General features: G+C 40.4%; 1 protein-coding gene across 1 annotated transcript; it reads right to left on the bottom strand.

Annotated features, from left to right (window-relative positions):
• Positions 1-477: 477 nt before the first annotated feature.
• On the bottom strand, positions 478-19,264 carry FMO4 (flavin containing dimethylaniline monoxygenase 4). The gene is made up of 9 exons (XM_080931321.1): positions 19,181-19,264; positions 15,760-15,899; positions 12,116-12,304; positions 11,257-11,419; positions 8,875-9,017; positions 7,302-7,498; positions 4,930-5,282; positions 1,587-1,656; positions 478-927 (listed from the first exon to the last, which is right to left on the bottom strand). The coding sequence occupies exons 2-9, from the start codon at positions 15,889-15,891 to the stop codon at positions 492-494; spliced, it is 1,683 nt and encodes a 560-aa protein (XP_080787447.1). The 5' UTR covers positions 15,892-15,899; positions 19,181-19,264; the 3' UTR covers positions 478-491.
• Positions 19,265-20,823: the final 1,559 nt, after the last annotated feature.

Here is a 20,823-nt window from a genome sequence, read left to right as displayed (position 1 = left end):
TGAGAACATAGGGGCTGAGACCAAAGTGGAAGGTCCTGGGATTTTGGTAAGAGATGACTGGACATGAACTTGGAAGACACTCTGGGAAGAGTAGTCATGCCCAAGATACATGAGGTGGAACTCTCACGCCATGATGCAGCCCTCACAAGCAATCATATTAATCTTCAGCAATTAGCAATGGGGCATCTCAGAGCATTCCTCATCATCACAACAGAATATATGAAACGGGCAAATGAAGTTTATTTTGTTCATGGGTGTGGAGGCTGGAGGGCTCAAGGACACAGTGGCAGCTTCTGGTGACAGGCTTGTATTCTGCCATGACATGGCAGAAAGGTCCAAAGGGTGCGAATAAATGCACAGAAAGTGATAAGAGGCAGTCTTGCTTCATGACAATCTGCCCTATGGAAGCTGACCCAGTGTTTGAGAGCAGCACCAATCTGTTCGAGGGGGTGTCCCAGATAACTTCCTTCACTGCCAAACTGGAGACCAACTCATGAATTCTGGGGGATATACCACAGTATTCGGTAAGGGGAAAATCTTTCTTGTAACCTACCTGGCACAAGTTGAAGAAAAATTGAAGACTTGTAGATAAGTAAGAGAGAGACAATCAGGACAGGTGCCCCCCAAGCTTTAAAGTAGCGTGAGATGGAGTCAGGCTTGGGGGACTTAGGAACAGTTCGAGTTTTTAATGGTTTTATGGTTCTGTCCCACTGGGTCAGGATGGCATTTCTAGCTCCATCCCATCTTCCAGGGCCCATTAGACGGTACTGGTAAGGAGTACATGGTCCAAAGAAAACTTCCCAAGCCAATCTTGGATCTGTAATGAGCAGAAGTGGAATGTTGGGCTTTGCGCCTATGCACTGAGTGAGCTCATCCATGTAGGAAATGAAGTCAAGTTTGTCTAGATTGGCATCTTTCATCACACCCCTATGGGCAAAAGCAATGAATACATTCATTAGTCACCCCTGTTCTGTATTTCCCAAGTTATAAGATGGACTCCCTATCCTATTTTGTTACTGTTGTATTAGAATCAAACTTCCTTTGGGAATGCTTTTCTAAGTTGGAAAGAAATAGCAAGGGTGTGTGTGGTTATTTAGCAAGTGTAACTACAAAGGCAAATTACTTGTTATAGGAGGTAGGAAGGGAAGTACTTAGGAAATAATAACGTTTTGTGTTTGAACGTGACATGAGGGTTAAGCCTGGTCTGTACAAATAAGATGTCGTTGATGAAAAACTAAATCAAAAAGCATTTTTATATGTGGACAGAAAAATGAATATCCCAGCTTCCTGGGAGGGTGAGGCAGGAGGATTACTTGAGTAATCAATTATGTGACGGTATTTAAAGCCACAGGCCACTCATCTAGGAGTGAGATCTAATTTTGTGGGCTCCTCAAGTTTAAGGAGGAAGATGTTATAGAGGCAAACATAGGCAAATCCCGACCAGTGAGGTGGGAAGTAATTACATTCAGAACGGAATTCCTGGGACCACGTGATGGCATGGCAGGAAGACAGGGTCAGTTGCTCTGAGTCACGGGTAGATGAATAGAATTTACCAGTGATCCCCTATAGCGGGCTGCACTTCATACCTTTTAATGAGCTGCTCCTTTTTAGTGGCTTCGGCCATCAGTTTCTGAGATGGAGGTATGTTACAGAGTCCTGCGAGAAAGACCGGAAGCAATGGTAAAGACATTAGCTTTTTTTCTCCCCCTTAAGTTCTGCATCCTTTCATTTCTGGCCTCCCTCTGCTCCAGCCTTGGAACTTAGTAACCAAAGTACACAGGAAACTTCCTGGATGTAAAATCTGGTTAATCAGGAAACTTTGCCAGACTATCAGATGGGTGCTGGATGGCTCAATCCTCAGCCCTGCGCCCCTCCCACCAGATATCACGTCGGCTCCAGCAATTGCTGTAGTTCCTCCACATATACTGTCATGTTCTCCTTTTCTCTCTCAGCACAGTCTATATTATACCGTGTAATACTCCTTTATGACACTTGTGTATGCGCGTGTGTTTTAAAGGCACTCATTTAAGTGGAAATGGTCCGAGCGACCACTTTTGGACACATCTTTCTTTTTTATTACTGGAAGGTCTCTTGCAGGTCCGTCTCAGCCTCAGAGGAATTCTGTGTATGTTGTGAGGACCACCTGTGTCCAGGAACTCAGTCCAGGAAAGGAGTTGAGAGAGGAGAAAACTTCCCAGAGAGTGCTTCCTAGAACACTCCAAGAAAACAAGTCTTGTGACCTCATTTTCTTCAAAAACATGGACTTGTTCTTGAATGGAGTTTTGTATTTCTCCCAGGTGTATCTGATGGGAGTGAGTTTACTTCAGCTTACCCGTGAGGGTTTGCTGTTGTATTCAGTTACATGTTTAAAGCATCCTTTCTATGCCTCTATAGAAAAACATGTTTTTGGCCACGTGGAGCTTGTCCTTATGATTGTATACAGCTTGAACTCATGAGAACTTTATTTGTTCAACCCTTCTTAGCCTTCAGAGTATAAACTGAGGTTCTGAATAATGTTGGCTATTGCCTAAGACTTTAGTTTGCCTTATTGATTGGCTCCATCCTCCCAGGTCTCATAGCCTCGAGAGCAGTGACAAACTTCAGGACAGTTTTAGACCTTGACCTCTGCTCCTGTTCATTTTGTGTTTAAAGCAGATTTTAGCCTCTCAGCATGGGCTCTGACACTTCTCTCTAGTGACCCAGCTTCCAGCCTCCAAAACCTTATTCTGTCCCTTTGGGTTTCTGGAACTTTACCCTTGCCTCTTTTATGTGAACCTGGCTACTTGTGACCTTGATAATCCACCATCCCCCACCCTATTCTGCTCAGTCCCACTCTTTCTGGTACCAAATGGCAGCTCTAGATGCACTGCCCTCAGAGTTAGGTTTGAGCAGCTCTGCGATGTTTTCTGCCAGGGTTTTGTTATCTTTTCAAAGATGAGCAAGACTCTGGTTGCCGAAGTGTGTCTTGGAAGCTCTCCAGTGGACCACACAATTACTTCTATGGTGTGAGCCAATCAAGCTGTGTCTTGCCAACTATATCATTTTAATAAGCATTTTATATCTCGTTATGCATAAACCCTAGGTATTTCCTGTGGTTTTAATGCAACTGGATAATGTTGTAAAAGCACTTTAATTAGCTTTAAAGGAATACATTTTTTTTTGATAATTTAATGAAAGGTTGTGATTCTCTTCCCTGCAATATAAGGACCTTCTAAATGTGTCTTATCTTCTCTTTCTATTCAAATAGCATGTCTGTAGTCAGGCTTGTGGTACAGGTCTGTGATTTGAGCTGCTCAGGAGACTGAAGCAGGAGGGTGACAAACTCAAGGTCAGTTTGGCAATTTTAGTAAATTCTTATCTCACAAAAGAGGAATAAAGAAAGAAAAGACAAGAGAAAAAAAAAAAAAAAAAAAAAAAAAAAAAAAAAAAAAAAACAAGGAAGAAGGCTGGGAGTGTAGTTCAGGGATAGAGTGTTGGCCTAGCATGTACAAGACCCTGTGCTCAAACCTCAGCACCATGAAACACATATTAAATAATCCTACATGAATAACCAAATACATACATATAAATTGAATAGTATCAACCTAGGAGAAAACAGGCTGTTTTTAATAGATACGTATGATTTTCTGTATGAGTGTTTTGGCTACATGTATGCACTGGATCACTTGAAACTGGTGGTAAGCTGCCATGTAGGTGTTAAGAGCTGAGCCTGTGTTCTCTGCAAGAACATACAGTTCTCTTAGCCTCTGAGCCATCTCTTCAGCCCCAAGCATCGGTTTTTAAGTTGACGTCTATTGCAGTTACGGTGTGAGATTACTGGTGATTATTTGTTTATTTGTTTATTTATTTATTTATTTATTATTTATTAAGAATAACCTATTTGGCCTAAATGAGGAAGCTACTTATATTTAAAAACAACATGGCTGCAGTCCTTTAAAACACTAGCTAACCTAGCTGGTGTGGTGGGATGCCAACAGTAAGAGCAGCACTTATTGCTTAGTGGGCTTCATGGTGGGCCAAGTACTCAGCCAACTCCTTTGTAGAAAGTACCCATTTAAAAAGTCCATGATGGGCTGGAGAGATGGCTCAGTGGTTAAGAGCACTTATAATTTATTATATAAATAAATTAATCTTGAGAAAAGGTCAGTCATGGTGGCAAATGCTTGTTGATCCCAGAACTCATGGGGAAGAGCAGGCAGATCTCTGAGTATCTGAGGCCAGCCTGGTCTCCAAAGTGAGTTCCAGGACAGCCAGGGCTGTTACACAGAGAAACCCTGTCTCAATTCTCCAAACAAAACAAACACCCCCCCCCCCGAAACAAACAAAAGACCTCAACAAAAATATTATATAGATGAAGGACCTGAGACCTTAAGAGGTCTTTACACAAAAGATGAATGGCAGTGCTGGGGTTGGTCCCCACAAAATGTTTCTCCAGCCCTTTTAGCTTCTTGAAATTATAACTGACATCAAATGATGCCCAGGGTCAAATACTTTTATAAGCATGTGTGAGCAGTTATGGGGCAGGATAGAAAGACAGGGAAATTATGAGGATGTGGGTCTGGCTGAAGCATCTCACCAAATGTCTAGGAAAGGAGTAAAACCACATTTCAAAGTAATTTGGCTTAAGTTTTAAAGCATGGCTTGTTAGTTTAACATTCTTCTCTATATTAAAGGACTCGTCTCTATGTGGGCAACTTTCACAGCAAATCTTACCCCAGCCACAGAATCGGCATAGCCTGCCCTCAGTCAGATGGAATGACATATGCACATCTCTTACAATGCCACACACATTTATGATTAATTTCTCATTAAGTTTGCTTCTAGTATTTTGTATTATTTTAGCTCACATCTGTTTGACTTTAGGTAAATGGTAGGCACTAATTTTAAGATTCATTTGATGGCATTTGTGTTTAAATAGAACAAACATACCTTTGAATACTCTTGTGGCCCACCGTGCTTGGAACTCTGTGCCCACTAAGATAGACCCTTTTAGGCTGATCAAGCCAATGATGGCTAATGTTGTTCTTTCCAAATTTGGGGGAAATACTCGCTTGTATAGGATGCTCTTCTTTGTACAAAGGCTTTTGAGAGGTTCTTCCAAAAAGGGAAAAGAAAACTCATATCCTGTACTGAAGATCACTACATCAATGCTGGATTCTATTGTCCCATCTTCAAAGATGATAGAGGATTCAGTAAAATCCTTCACGCTGGCTTTCATGGTGATTTTCCCACAGAGGATGCAGTTTGGTAGCTCATCATTCACAATAAATTTTGGTGCTTTACTAGGAGAGAGAAAAAATATTCATGATAGTTACTTACAAGACACTTAGAAAATGCTTTCTCTTCAGTCAGTTGAATTAGATTATCTGCCAAGTGAAGGAAGTGAGCTGAGCAGTGTTTGATTTGAAGCTGGGGATCTGATAAACAATCACCGTGTTTGTAACATGCTGCCTCCTGGCTCACTGTAGAAGGCAAGTGGAAAATGACTCTTTCCTGACTTGATTTACAAATTCCTTAAAATTACATTGAGATAGATACTGATAGATAGCAAGACAGATAGGAGGAAGAGGAGGAAGAAGAGGAAGATCAGGAGGCAAAGGGAAGGCGAAGGAAGAGGAAGAAAATCTGCAGGGGCCAGTTCTTTCTTTCTTTCTACTACATTTTCTGGGGACTGGATTTGGGTTCTCAGGCTTGGTAGCAGGCACCATTATGAGCAGTCTAACCATCACTTGCTTTATATCTCTATCCATCAGAATTCATTTCTAGAATAGTGTTTTTGGTTTTGCTTCTTCCTTTGTTCTTTTCTTTTAGTGTGGAGATTGAACCAAGAGCCTCACATATACCAGGCAAATGGCTTACCACTGAGCAATACCCCTGATCCAGCAATGCTTAAAGTATAAGCATAGAATGTATCACCAGCTATCTGATGATCAGTTTGGGGATTCACAGCACCCAAGTCCTCAGAAGTCATATTAGGTCAAGAGGAAGTCAGTAAGTTACTATCGTTTAAACTTAAACACCATTCATCTGTTTACATGGCTATTTTCATCATTAGTCAGTCACATTAGACATATGGTCTCTATAAGACTGACAGATCACAACATCTCTGCCATATTTTTTTTTTTATATACTTTAAAATAGATGTTGCTAATGAATATTTGAGTTAGGCATATATTAAAATCACATTTAATTAATGTCATGACATGAAGTCTAAGGTTCTTTTTCTCTCTAGTATTTAATTCTATAATCAAGCACAGTCAGACTAAGCATTTAGTACATGCAAGAGCCAACCATTTATACTCATGGATGCTATAAACATTGTATTTCTGGATAGTAGCAGTTTCATGGTGCCTCAAATCCAGCGAAAATTTTCTTTCAAGCTGGAATTAAAAGTTTCTTTCATTTTATTCTTGTGTTGTGGATTTACTACTATGGATACTGGGCAGAGAATATGCCTATCTCAGGAACTGCTGTGGAAATTGATGGACAACATCTTAAGGAAATAAGTTTATAGCAGGAGAATCTAAGACAATGCTGCACTTATTGAACATGCAGAGTTCAGAATAATGCAGAATGAGAGATGGTGGTTTAAAATTCCCCATCAGAAATACAAATCAAAGTGACAATAAGATGCTATCACACTCCAGTTAGAATGTCTATTGCTTTTCTAAAATAATGTGTGTGGCAGCATGGAAAAAGAAGTACGTGCACTCTTGGTGGGGATGTCAACTGGTTTGGCCAATATGAAATGTTCCAAAACAACAACAACAACTACAACAGCAGCAGCAGCAGCAGCAACAACAGCAGCAGCAGCAGCAACAGCAACAACAACAACAAAACCCAAACAAACAACAAAAAACTAAGACTAGATCTACCATATGATTTGACTTTTCACTTCTGGGAATATATCCCAAAATAATAAAATCAGCATTCCAAAGAGATATCTGCATTACCATTTTGTTATTCACACACACACACACACACACACACACACACACACTATTTTCAGCCTAAAGAAGAATAGAATCTTTTATCTTCAGAAAAATGGATAGACTCAAAGACTCTGTTGTATGAAATACATTAAGCTGAAAAATGTAAGTGCAGCACATTCATTTCCATATGTGGAAGCCAAGAAAAGCACAGTGACTATTAAGGACGGAGAAGGATGACTATCAGGGAGAGGAAGGAAAAGAGGTTGGCTATGTGCACGTATGGAACTCCGCCAATAATTAAAGTTTATCTGTAGTAGTAGAAATAGCAAAAGTGAACTGAACCTTTCCCATAAATAAAAACTTAAGTACCCTTTTGCAATGCTTAATCCATAGTTCTCATGGTTAACCATTTTATTCATCTTCCTCTCTGTAATCCAGGTCACAAAATGTGAAGGCAGAATCCACGCAAGAAAATGACGCCATCTTGTTACTGTCATATTTATAGGGTAACCACCATCTGAGGAGCGGCTCAGAACCCAGGCTCCAGTTCTAGTGCTTAGAAACACCTACAAAGAAGAATAAGAAGGATAAGCATGTGCCCATCACTTTGCAGTACATTTTTGGGGTGCGTTTAAAATTATATTCTGTTTTCTAACATAGACCTATGTGTGACCATATGCTCTTGTTGCTATAGTTTTAAAAACACACCATTTGATTTATAAATGTTAAGCATCTTCATTATATTATTTCTACTACTGTGAAAATAGACTTGTAATATTTGTATTTATGATGTGTTGGTCTGATGATTTTATGCATGTTTGGGGTACATATGGGTGCAAATATGTGTGAATGTGTGCATACATTCATGCAAAGGCCAGAGATCAGCCTCTGATGTCATTTCTCAGGGTCCATCGACCTTTTTTTGAGGCAGTATCTGTCACTTGGACCTGAGGCTCATATATTAGACTCAGCTGTCTGTCTGGTGAGCCCCAGAGATCTGCTTTCCAAGCTGGCATTTTATGTAGGCTCTGAGGATGGAACTCTTAAGCTCATGCTTGCATGACAAGCATTTATTTGTGTGACTGAGCCAGCTCTTCAGGCTCTGGTCCAGTAATTTTAACCATATGAATAATACAGAATTATAAGGTTCAGAAAATCAATACATTTAAAATCGCTAATTAAATATAAATCTATATTGAGATCTAATAACTTTCCTATAAATTATGCACACGAACTAGATCTCTAACTTGTAAGTTGTTTGGAATTTCTAAAATCATCATACATGCTTATATACTTACACAAGTTAAAGATTTTTATATTAAAACAAATTGAAACTGATTTCTAGTAGAAGAGTTGGAGACACTTAGCAAACAACCTTACCATCGGGCTCTAACACAGGATTTTGACAGAATTACAGGGGGCTTATATAAAAGGAAGATAGCTAGGAGGAGTTGGTTGCATATGCCTGTCATCCCAGCTTTTGGGAGTCTGAAGAAGTTTGAAGCCTGCTGAACCTATGCAGCGAGATCATAATCCAGTAGAGAAAAGCAAGAAATCGTTTTGGGGAGAGGAAAATAGAGTAGGTGTTCAAACAGGAGCAATGATGACTGGGAGGCAGAGGAGGAAGGAGACAGAGAGGAGAGGAGAAGAGGGTGTAAACGAGAGTCTTGCCTTCTGTGAGACAGGTTGCCTAATTGGTCTCATCCCTTACAGATCACGTTAGAACAATGCATTATGGTTCACACAGTTCTTCTGCAGTCTTTTGGGTATAGTCAGGTTCTGTGAAGCGTGTTTTCTGAAAGAGCAGACCAAGAGTGGTTTTGAGACGCCCCCCCCCCACTTATGCCAGCATAATTTGTCAATGGGAAGGCATTTATAGTCTCCTCTGAAGCCACTATCCACGCTGATGGGAACGGAGACACTTGATTCAGAAGCTGTGTACCTGAGATGCTATTCCACTGAGCTCCACCGCGATGTCTCCGCCAGTGTTTCCAAGACCAACCACCAGGATGCGCTTGCCCCGAAAGGCATCTGGAATCCTGTACTCTTGGCTGTGTAGGATCTGGCCTTTAAACTTATGGATTCCTGAGGGAAGAACAGGATGAACAGACCCAAAATAATGAATTACTCATCATAATTCTGAGGCACTCAATGATAGGGAAGCACGTTGCTTGTATCGCTACTTGAAGCAAGTAGAAGCAGGACGAACAAAACTTTTCCCGGAATTCAGAGCGCTGAAGCATGGATCTTGTACAACCTGCCTTGTTAAGAACGCTGTTTGGAGCTGGAGATACAGCTCTGAGGATAAAAGTGTTTGCTGACAAGCCTCATAATCTGGGTTCAATTCCCAGAGTCCATAGGGTGGAAGGAGAGAAATGACTTGTGCAAATTGTTGTCTGACTTCTGTATGTGCACTGTGGCATGCATGAATATACCACATTTATTATTAATCTATATTTATTATATTAGGAATTTATTATTAATATATAATAAATTTATGGTGAATATACATGAATATAATAAAGTTCATGTAAAATAAACTCATGGATAATATAGCAAGTGGGAACAAATTGAAAGCATCCCTCTGTTGTGTGGGACAGGGCACTAGGGCCTATATTTACTATTTTCAACCACTGTGCTACTGGAAATCTTAGCTAGAACAGTAAAGAAGGAATAAGAACATTCATTTTGGAAAGAAGGAAGTTAAGTTCTCATTGTTTGCATATAAGGTGACTTTATATAGAGAAAACTCTATAGATTTCCCCCTAAAAAGCAACCCTATAAGATTAGTTAATTAAGCAAAATTGTATGATACTAAACCAACCTACAGTATTACTGCTGTACATTGATGGGAAAAGATCTGATACAGAAGTCAGTAAAACAATTCCATATGCAACAGCTATAACTAAATAACCTGAAATAGTTTAATTAAAGAGAAATGTACAAAGACATTGGTGAGGGGTCAACAGGTGGCACAGTGGGCTAAGGGTCGTGCCATCAAACCAGATGATCTGAGTTCATTCCCTGAGTTCAACCGCAGGCACCACTTAGGGTACTGCTTCTTAAGAAATTATGGATGGAGTTCTCACTTGATTCCCTATTCCTGCACATATTTACATATTTTTGAATAGGATATTCTATTTATTTGTGATAGATTTTTATAACATCTATACAGAATTTTTCCTCTTACTAAGTCTATAACTTTATTCTTCACACTCTTATAATCTCTTTCTGTTTATCAAACCAAAAATCAAACCAACCAACCAAACAAACAAAAATACCCCAACCAACATAAAACCCCCAAAACAAAAATATCAAGGGCTGGGTGGAGAGATGGCTCAACAGGAAAGCATGTTTGGTATACAAGCATGAGATCTGAGTTTGGATCCCAGTGTCCATGTAAAAGCTAGATGTGGCCTTACTGATGCCTGGGACCTGGGATCTGTTGAAGGTGGAAACCAGATGTTTCTGGGAACTCTTGGCTTTCAGCCTACAGGTCAGTGAGAGACTCTGTCTCAAAGGAGTAAGGTGGAAGATGACAGAGCAGGATGCTTAGCATCCCCCTTTACCTCTACATCAGCACACAGGCATCTACCATCCCTCAAACATGTATATGCTGCACAATAAATACCATGGTCATATACACATATTAAAAAAAGAGTCAAAATGTTATTATCTAATTGCTTTCACAGTCACCAAAACCTGAAAATAGATTTAAATAGGGACAGTTTTTCTACATCTTAGTAATCCTTACTTCCCTAATTTTATTTGCCACACCTGAATTTGAATGGCTATCTTGTTTCTAAAAAACTGATTATGTCCTAAGAGATGAAGGTTTTCCAATCATAAATGTGTTAAAAAGACTGTGCTGAACTGGTTTGTTTCAAAGAGGATTTCAAAACTCTCTGATCTGAGAGGTACAATAGGCAATTTTAAAGAGTGAATGTATTTATTTATTTATAATTTTTTTGTTTTGTTTCCTTTAAATCCCACCTGTTCAGCTTCTGTATTCTCTTACATTATGCTTTTGAATCATATACTACCCCCACAAAATTAACAGCTTTCTAAAAATGACAGATGCGGTATTTTTAAGTCTTGTTTGATTGCTGCACTTGAAGTAGACATGTTGGGTAAGGCTTCTACAACAGCATTTATATTAGTACCTAAATAGTAACACTTCACATTAAAACAGACCTTTGTTTTCACTATTCAAAGTAATTTTGTGCATGTAATTTCCAGGCAAATGTAATCTTGTCTATAAGCCTGGGGAAGTATTTTAAATTATGAGCAAGTCATTTTTTTTTTCCAGGTAGAATTGACTCACCAGGGAAGGACTCCAAAGGTAAATGTGGGCTCAGGAAGTGCCCAGTGCAAACCATAACAGCATCAAATACAGCTCTGTCCTTTTTACCCTCTGTCTCTGTGACAACATCCCACTGGCCAGTTTCAGAGAAGTCTGGGCACTTTGTTATGCTGAGCACAGTAGTCTGAAAGCAACGGACAAACTTGTATAATAACCATCTATTATTTTAAATGGACCAATCGATGATACAAGAAATGTCTGTAAACATCAGCTAGCTCACTCTTAGAGAAACTAAGCAGACTGCGCATCTCACAGATGCTCAGATGTGGACCAGGACTTAGAGTAGCTGACTCTCTTCTTCAGAAGGATAAAGCAGGACTTTTTTTTTTTTTTTTTTTTTTTGATGAGAAGGAAACAAGTTATAATTTCCAATACAAGGGAAATCAGAAGAGCAAACTTTCCTCCATCATAATTTCTGTGCTAAGAGTGTAGTCATTTCTTCCCAATAGGTTTCATAAGTCAAATTATTCTTACTTTATTCTCATGAAGAAACATTGCAAGTTCCATCTTAGACGAGCCTGACATTTAGAGGAGGACTGGGGAAATTCAGTATTTTAATGCTTTAAGTAAGGAGCAGTGAGGAAAGAATTGCCCATCTTACATCAAGATAAAAATCAGGAACAATTTCCTTAATCATCTCATTTCCATAAAACTTCTGACTATGCAGCCTCCATTCGAGAACTTCCCATAATATAACCTATCTTACCTTAAACTTCCCATAACCCAACCTATCTTAAACTTCCCATAACCCATCCTATCTTACCTTAAACTTCCCATAACCCAACCTATCTTAAACTTCCCATAACCCATCCTATCTTACCTTAAACTGAATATATTTCAGGAGGTCAAAGTGCTCAACAAATTCTCTGAGATAGTCCCAAAATTTCTCATGGCTCATGTAATTGGGGTAATCTTCTCGGAATGGGAAATCACTGTAGCATGACATTTCCTTGCAGACATTTGTCACTAGTGACCTATAAACTCTGGTCATCCCATCCTTGGAAGTTTCCTGTAGTGGAGGTATTATTAGTAAGAAGAAAAGAAGGAACAAGGTAGAAGAGAAGATTCTCTTGGTTGCCTTGGGGGTTCATGGGTGTCCAGCTGAAAGAGTTTGGAGCAATTAGCATTCTACTTATATTTTTTAAAATCACTTTTAAACTTATCTATTTTATAAAATATTATTATAGCTCACAAAATTTGTTACATAATAATATATGATGAATACACATTTTTTTTCCATGAAGGACTGAGGCTTCCACATTTTGGCCTTCTTTTTTTTTTTGAGCTTCATAAGGTCTGTGAGTTGTTTCTTGTATACTCAGAGCTTTCTGGGGCTAGTATCCAATTATCAGTGACTGCATATCATGTGTGTTCTTTTGTGACTAGGTTACCTCACTCAGGATGATATTTTCTAGTTCCATCCATTTGCCAAGGAATTTTGTAAACTCATTGTTTCTAATAGCTGAGTAGTACTCCATTGTGTAAATATACCACAATTTCTGTATCTATTCATCTACTGAAGAACATCTGGGTTCTTTCTAGCTTCTGGCTATGATAAATAAGGCTGCTATGAACATGGTGGAGCATGTGTCCTTATTATATGTTGGAGCATCTTTGGGGTATATGCCCAGAAGTGGAATAACTGGGTCTTCAGGTAGTACTATGTCCAATTTTCTGAGGAACCGCCAGACTGATTTCCAGAGTGGTTGTATTAGCTTACAACCCCACTAATAGAGAAGAAATGTTCCTCTTTCTCCACATCCTTGCCAGCATCTGCTGTGATCCAAGTTTTTGATCTTAGCCATTCTGACTGTTTTGAGGTGGATGGAATCTCAGGGTTGTTTTGATTTGCATTTCCCTGATGACTAAGGATGTCGACCACTTTCTTAGATGCTTCTCAGCCATACGATATTCCTCAGTTGAGAATTCTTTGTTTAGCTCTGTATCTTATTTTTTTAATAGGGTTGTTTGATTCTCTGGGATCTAACTTCTTTAGTTCTTTTTATATATTGGATATTAGACCTTTATCAGATGTGGGATTGGTAAAGATCCTTTCCCAGTCTGTTGGCTGCTGTTTTGTTTAGTAAAAGCAATATACAGCAAACCAGTAGCCAACATCAAACTAAACAGTGAGAAACTTGAAGCAATCCCACTAAAATCAGGGACTCAACAAGGCTGCCCACTCTCCCCCCCCACCTATTCAATAGAGTACTGGAAGTCTTGGTCAGAGCAATTAGACAACAAAAGAAAGTCAAAGGGATATAAATTGGAAAGGAAGAAGTAAAAATATCACTATTTGCAGATGACATGATAGTATAATTAAGTGATCCCAAAAATTCCACCAGAGAACTTTTACAGCTGATAAACAACTTCAGCAAAGTGGCTGGATATAAAATTAACTTAAATAAATCAGTAGCCTTCCTTTACTCACAGGATAAACATGCTGAGAAAAAAATAGGGAAAAGATATCACTCACAATAGTTACAAACAATATGAAATACCTTGGTGTGACCCTAACTAAGCAAGGGAAAGATTTGACAAGAACTTCAAATCTCTGAAGAAGGAAATTTAAGAAGATCTCAGAAGATAGAAAGATCTCCCATGCTCATGGATTGGAAGGATCAACATTGTAAAAATGGCCATCTTACCAAAAACAATTACAGATTCAATGCAATCCCTATCAAAATTCCAACTCAATACTTCATAGAGTTGCAAAGAGCAATTTTCAAATACATCTGGAATAACAAAAAAACCTAGAATAGTGAAATCTATTCTCAACAACAAGAAAACTGCAGGAATAACCATCCCTGACTTCAAGCTATAATACAAAGCAATTGTGTTAAAGAACCATGTGGTATTGGTACAGAGATAGGCAGGTCGATCAATGGAACAGAACTGAAGACCCAGAAACAAACTCTCACACCTATGGTAACTTGATCAAAGGAGCTAAAAGCATTCAATATAAAAAGGACAGCCTCTTCAACAAATGGTGCTGGATCAACTGGCAGTCAGCATGTAGAAGAATCCAAATCAATCTTTTCTTATCTCCTTGTACAAAGCTCAAGTCCAAGTGGATTAAAGATCTCTACATAAAACCAGGTACACCAAAACTTTTAGAATAGCCAGTGAGAAAAAGCTTAGAACACATAGGCACAGGGAAAAATTTCCTGAACAGAACACCAATGGACTATGCTCTTCGACCAAGAATCAATAAATGGGACCTCAGGAAATGTACTTCTAATTTTAAAGAGTTCTAGAAAACCCAGCATTGGGTGTTCATGCTTCCATGATAAGACATCCTTACTAGAGCTGGAATAAGTCAATGCAGTCTCTTTGTCCATCACAAAGACGCTGACAACAGTACACAATTGCTCTGAAATGATTCCACAGATGCAGGGCTTCTGGTCAGTCTTGGCTGGCTGTTCCTTCTTCACCTATGATAGGGACTCCCTTCACTCACTCTGATCATTTCTCTCCTTGCATCTTTCCAGGGAACTGCTTGATAGTTTTCCTCATTATATTCTATGCTTATTAACTGGTTGGATTATTTCCCTCAGCATTAAGAATATCAAACATTAAGTTTAGGAACAACCCCCAGCACCCTCATTAGCCCTTTCCCCCCTCTCTCCCATCTTAACCATCAGGAAGATTCATCATGTGCTGGTAACCTTTTGTTTTTTTTTCTCCTATATTTCTTAACTCATTCTCTGGTCTTGCTCTCCATCACTCAAAAACAAAACACCAAAAGCTAGTCACCAATGAGCTGCACATGTCTGAAACCAATCTCCATTTCTCTGTCAAATGTGTTCTTTCCCTGTCACGTTTCTCTAGAGGCTTTCCAAGACTCAAGAGTTTGCTGCAGAGTCCCACAATGTGGGTGACCTGCATCTGAGAGTTTCTCACACTACGCTGCAGGGACCTCTTTATTGTTTCTGTTCTTTTCTCAACCATGTGGAGGGTAGTGGGGGTTCCTGTCTGTTTTGTGCACCATCATATCTGGGCAGAAAGACAGGGTAAGTATGTGTAAAGTGGATGAGTGTTTTGTAAGATCTGAACAATGTCTGGGGGTTCGCTAACCACTGCTTAATTCCAGCTTCACCTCACCCAGTGTGTAATCTATTCTCCATTCACCAAGGCGGGCCAGCTTGCTGGATGTGATGCTTTGCTACTTATAGAATTTCCAAATCCAGAAATCATCAGAAACCTCCAAACTACGCTGATATGATGGTTAGATTTTCCCTTTTCTAGTCTCTTGTCCATGCCTGTGACTATGCCTTGCCTATTTCTAAGGCTCCGGACATGTCAAACCGCATCCCACATGGTGTTTATCATGATGCCACACACATGTTTAGCTCGCTGCAATGAACTGTTTTGACCACCAAGGCAGGCTAATGCCACCTCGAGTGAGCAGGAGCAGCGCATGCCTGGATCACGGGTGCTGAGCTAGGAAGATGAACTACGCACAGCAAATTTCCACAGTCCACCGAAGTCACTACTTCTCTCAAAGCAGGTGGGCTCCAGGTTCTCGTCCAAGCAGCACTTGATTGAGGATAGGCCACTTACACCAGCTCCGATCACGGCCACTTTCTTGACCATGGTGCGCCCTGTGTGAAGATCAAGAAGAGCTCAGTACGGCAGTGTGAGAAGAGAAGCCTTGACATAGAACTCGGCCAAGGTAGTGTTATTAATGTTAAATGCTATTAATGTTAACGAAATGATCTTATTTAATCTTTGGGTGGAAGTTGAATTATAGTTTGATTAAAAATGCAGGCTCTGGAAGTCAACAGTTTTGATTTCAGAAGTGGCCTCGCCTCTTGTTAGTGGCCTGCCATTGGGCTAGGTGCCACTTTTCTATGTGCCTTGCTTTTTCCATCAGTAAAATGGGGGTGACGATGGGGATTACTAGACTTTTTGTGACAGTTAAATGACTGGTATGTGTTGGAATGGTTCAGAAGTCCACGAGGTACTAGTAAGTGCTCAATTAAATCCAGCCAGTTGTTGCTTTTATTACTGAGGGTAGCTAGTACTTTAGCTTCGTGAACTCCTGTAACCCCTCAGTAGTGAAGGGTCTTTTCACTATCATCTTTCTTCTCCAAATCCTCTCCTAGAGAGATGGCTCAGTGGTTAAGAATGCTGGTTATTCCAGAGGATTCTCTGTAACTCCAGTCTCAGAGGATCTGATGGCCTCTTCTGGCTTTCTTGGCTACTCAGCATGCACATGGTTCACACACACACACACACACACACACACACACACACACACATATATTCAGGCATAATGCTCATATACATAAAATTGTAAAACAAACCTTTAAAAAACAAAGTTAACAATCTAGAGAAAATATCTTGAAATACACAAAATACTACTATGCTTAATATTTAAAATAAACTTATACGTTAATAATAAAAGGTAAGCTTGTATGAGAAAATAATCTATTTTCAATAAAAGGGAATGATAATAATAGTAATGATGATGATGATGATGATAATAATAATAATAATAATAATAATAACAACAATAATAATAATAATAATAATAATACCAACTGAGTGAATTGATGTAAATGGGCAATTTATCCAAGGAAAGAATAGCATCAGTCTTAAAGTATATGAAAGCTGTTTGTTTTTATTAATAATGATTTTATTATTACTATAAAGCCCGAGGTGATAATTTCTAGCTTTCAAACGTGAAGTTTGGAGGATGGACTTACATGCAGTGACGCCATGCATGAACTGCAGCAGAGCAGCTCTGCGTGCATCATCATTAGTGGTATTTGCCGTGGGAACCAGCAGAGCATCTGTGTCTAAGGACCACGGGTCCAGCTTGAGTTCCCTCACTGCGGATATGCACACTGCTCCGAGAGGCGGAGTCTGTCACAGGTGCACTTCTGGTGTGTGAGTCGGCATGGTCATGAGCTGCTCAGAGGGCTCCAAACCTCCTGTGACCCTATCACTGAGGCTCTCCCTGTCCCTTTGCTCAGTTCTGAGGGACTTCTCAGGACTCACTGCTGTTCATCCATCTGTGAGGTTGAGGGTCTCTGTACCTGGCTTACTGTGTATTACCAAACCTGTACCTCTTCCATTTCAACCGAGCTCTTTTGGGGGTCGCTTAGTTTAGAGTGAGTTAGGCTGAAAGGAGACTGGACCTCAGAGACAGCAAAATGTGAACTTTGCTACGGAGTGAGAACGGACTCACAGACTCACATACGGTAAAATGCCAGGGGAAAGATTAGAAAGATGAGAGGGTGTGGCCTTATTGGAGAAAGTATGTCCCTGGGGGTGGGCTTTGAGGTTTCAAAAGCCCATGCTGAGCCCAGAGCTTCTCTCTCTGCTTGTGGATCAGGAAGTAGCTCCAATCTACTTCCTGCTTCCTGCCATGCTTCCCACCATGATAATAATGGACAGAACTCCTGAAACTGTTAGCAAACCCTCAGTTAAATGCTTTCTGATAAGGGTCAACTTGGTTATGTTGTCTCTTCACAGCAATAGAACAGTGACCACAACAGCTACTGAGTTATTAGACTCTAACACACACCACACACACACACACACACACACACACACACACACACATACACACACACCAACAAAACAACAACAACAACTACTACAACAGTCCAACCAAAACACTCTCAGGTGTACCAATGGTGAAATAAGAAAGCCGCCTGTGTTAACGGGCTGTATAAACAATATATGTTTACATAAAAGGACCCAGCACAAATACTTACTTGGCATCCATCCTTCCCCTCTCTTTCCCTAGAAGAGACAGCTCCTGGAGACAAATTCTACCGGCAAGTTAGGAAACAAGCAACCAACATGGCAGACATACCTGTGGATTCCCTTGAGTTGTGAACCTCAGGATGATGTCTAACTAGGGACAAATGGCCTTCACCAGGAAGAACACTTAAATTTCTGGGTGAGGGTCTGAGGTTGTTGGCTCTCTGCTGTGCCTGCTCTGTTTTTGAAATGACACAGGAGAAGTGGTAAAGTGGAAAGTATGTTAGTGGAATAGACCAACAGCAAAGGAATTCATTCACTATTGTGCCCAGTCTAGAGTGGACTCTGGGGTCAAACTGGGCTCATGACCAATTTCAAGGTTAGTAACCCTGGCAATAGAAGCATGTCTGTACACTTGGATATTAGAATTAAAGTACCATGATCTGATGGCGGTAGCCATTTGAAAATGTGATTTGTTTTAGTAAGGGAAGGTTATGAACAAGATGGAAACAGAGAGACCTGACCTACTTCTGCCTCTATCCAGGTATGTGACCTTAACCAAAATTCTAGAAAATACACTCAAAGTATTTTTTTCCCTTTCTGTCACATTTGAAAGTATTTCATTTGAGACCAAATAGCTCATAAAATAAGAACAAATCCACAAAAAAGAAAGGAAAAAAATCGGCAAAAACCTCAAAGAAAAATAAAAACACCCCCCCCCCCAATTTAGCAAACAGCCAAGCACAATCCAGCTGTGAATTAAAACTTGAAGGCCTAAGAAAATGCCATCTCGGCCAGTCTTAAGAAGCTGTAAAATGAGAAATATTGCATTGCTCTCTGGCTAGAAAGGAGACCAGAGTTTCTGAACTTGGACCTTTGTACAACCGAACCTTACCTCATACCTGCTCAGTGAGTAAACGCTTCCACCATATGGAATGACACAGCTAGCATTTCTGGGAGACTGCCATTTGATGGTGTATTGGCCCATCTTACCACCACGGAGCGGCGTTTTTGTGTATCTGGGTTTCTAGGTGTAACTCACTTCTGTAGCATTAAGATTAGGGTGGGGGCCACTGGAGGACCCATGTGACTGACACAGGGTCTTCCCTTTGGATGGTCTGCTTCACCTTTGCTTCTCTTTCTAGCTCCTTAACCCTATTGCTCTTACCTTAGTCAACCGGCTTCAGGAGCAAATCACGTGCCTTCTGCAAAACCACACTTTCTGTTCACCTTCCACAAGAGCGGTTTCTAGAAAAATTTCCTATTGAAGGAAACAACGACAACAACAACAAAACCAAACAACAACAAAAACCAAACCAAACCAAACCAAAACAACAACAACCCTCCCCCCCCAAATACCCAAAACCAAAACCAAAAAAAAAAAAAAAAAAAAAAAAAAAAAAAAACCAAACCAACCCAGGCCACTTACCTTGCAAACACAGAGCAGGTGAGAAGCCAAAGGTGAGCGATCAAAGGTGGAGTTTGTTTTGGAAAACACAAGGAAGAAGTTTCAATCTCAGAGCCTTGTCCTAAGGGGGAACCAGAGAGCTGCCTTTGCTCAAACTGTCAGTTTAACACAAAAGCTCGTTGCTTCTTCTGCTATGCTATGGGCAACAGGGAGTTGAATTAATGTGAACTTGACACTTCCGCAATCTCGGGGGAGGGTGGAGTGACGACTTAGAGTTCAGCTTTCAGATTGGAAAGAAAGGAAAGAGTCCTGCCCCTTTTCCACACCCTCCACGGGACAAGAGCTAGAGGCACGGGAAAGCCGGGCAGTTATCACTGCCGCCTTTAGAGGGCGCCAAACTCTCATCCTTCTCAGTGACACCCTGGTTTCATTCTCAGTCTTAAAATTATATATATATATTTTTTTTTCTTGGAGATTTTTTATAGGTATTCAATAAAATATGAACATATCCGTCCACTACACCGTGCCAACTTAGTCCACCCTCCCTACACATTCCAACACAATAGCTTCAGTGTTAGTTAGATAACTAAGTACACTTAGTATTGGTTGTGGATGATAATCGGTTCATTGACTGGAGCATGGGGTCCTTCAAAGAATGATGATTTGCCTCTTAAACCAACATAAGAGCTAGAGAGAAAGAAAGTGGGAAGGAGGGAGGGAGGGAGGGAGGGAGGGAGACGGGAGGCGCCACATGCTTGGTGTTTTCTAACGCTTTGTCACAGGAAGAGCAACCGAGGCGTAGAGCAGTAGTTAATCAAGGAGCCCGTGCTTGCATTTATTTCCTCTCAGTACTTTGAAAGCCACCACAGTGACGGTGGCCCATGTATCTTAGTTGTTGCTGAGGGACGTTCATCACCACTGACCATTTTCTGAACCGAAAGAAAGTCAGAAATGTAAATATCCGGGGGAGTCAGGAAGGCAACATGAGCAAAGATAAGACCGGACTGGGAAGGCCAGTGGTCTGCTCAGCTTAGCTAAATGCTGTCATTTGGGATCAAGAGCCTATTATCTCAAAGGCTTTTTTCTTTCTTCTTTTTGAGGCAGGATTGTCTATGTGCTCTACGGTTTTTGTGCTTTTCAAATTTGCCATCCTTCTATGAGAACTTCCCCGGGGCTGAGATACTATCATACGCCCCCATCTCTGGGTTGCAGGCAAAACTATCCGTGTGATTTCTGCATGTGTGCTTGCTTATCACAGTGTTATTTGCCTTATGTGTGTGTGTTGCGCCCGCAGGGCCAGGAAGAGGAGCCAAGCATGTGAGAATGTGCTTCCTCACTGCTGATATCGGCACCACTCTGGGAGCCAGAGTCTGCCCACAGCTGCACTTCCGGTGCTTTACAGC

The sequence above is a fragment of the Micromys minutus genome (assembly GCF_963924665.1).
Source record: "Micromys minutus genome assembly, chromosome: 1".
NCBI classification, from domain to species: Eukaryota; Metazoa; Chordata; class Mammalia; order Rodentia; family Muridae; genus Micromys; species Micromys minutus.
Note: the sequence above shows the minus strand (reverse complement) of the source record. Positions and strands in the feature narration are given on the sequence as shown.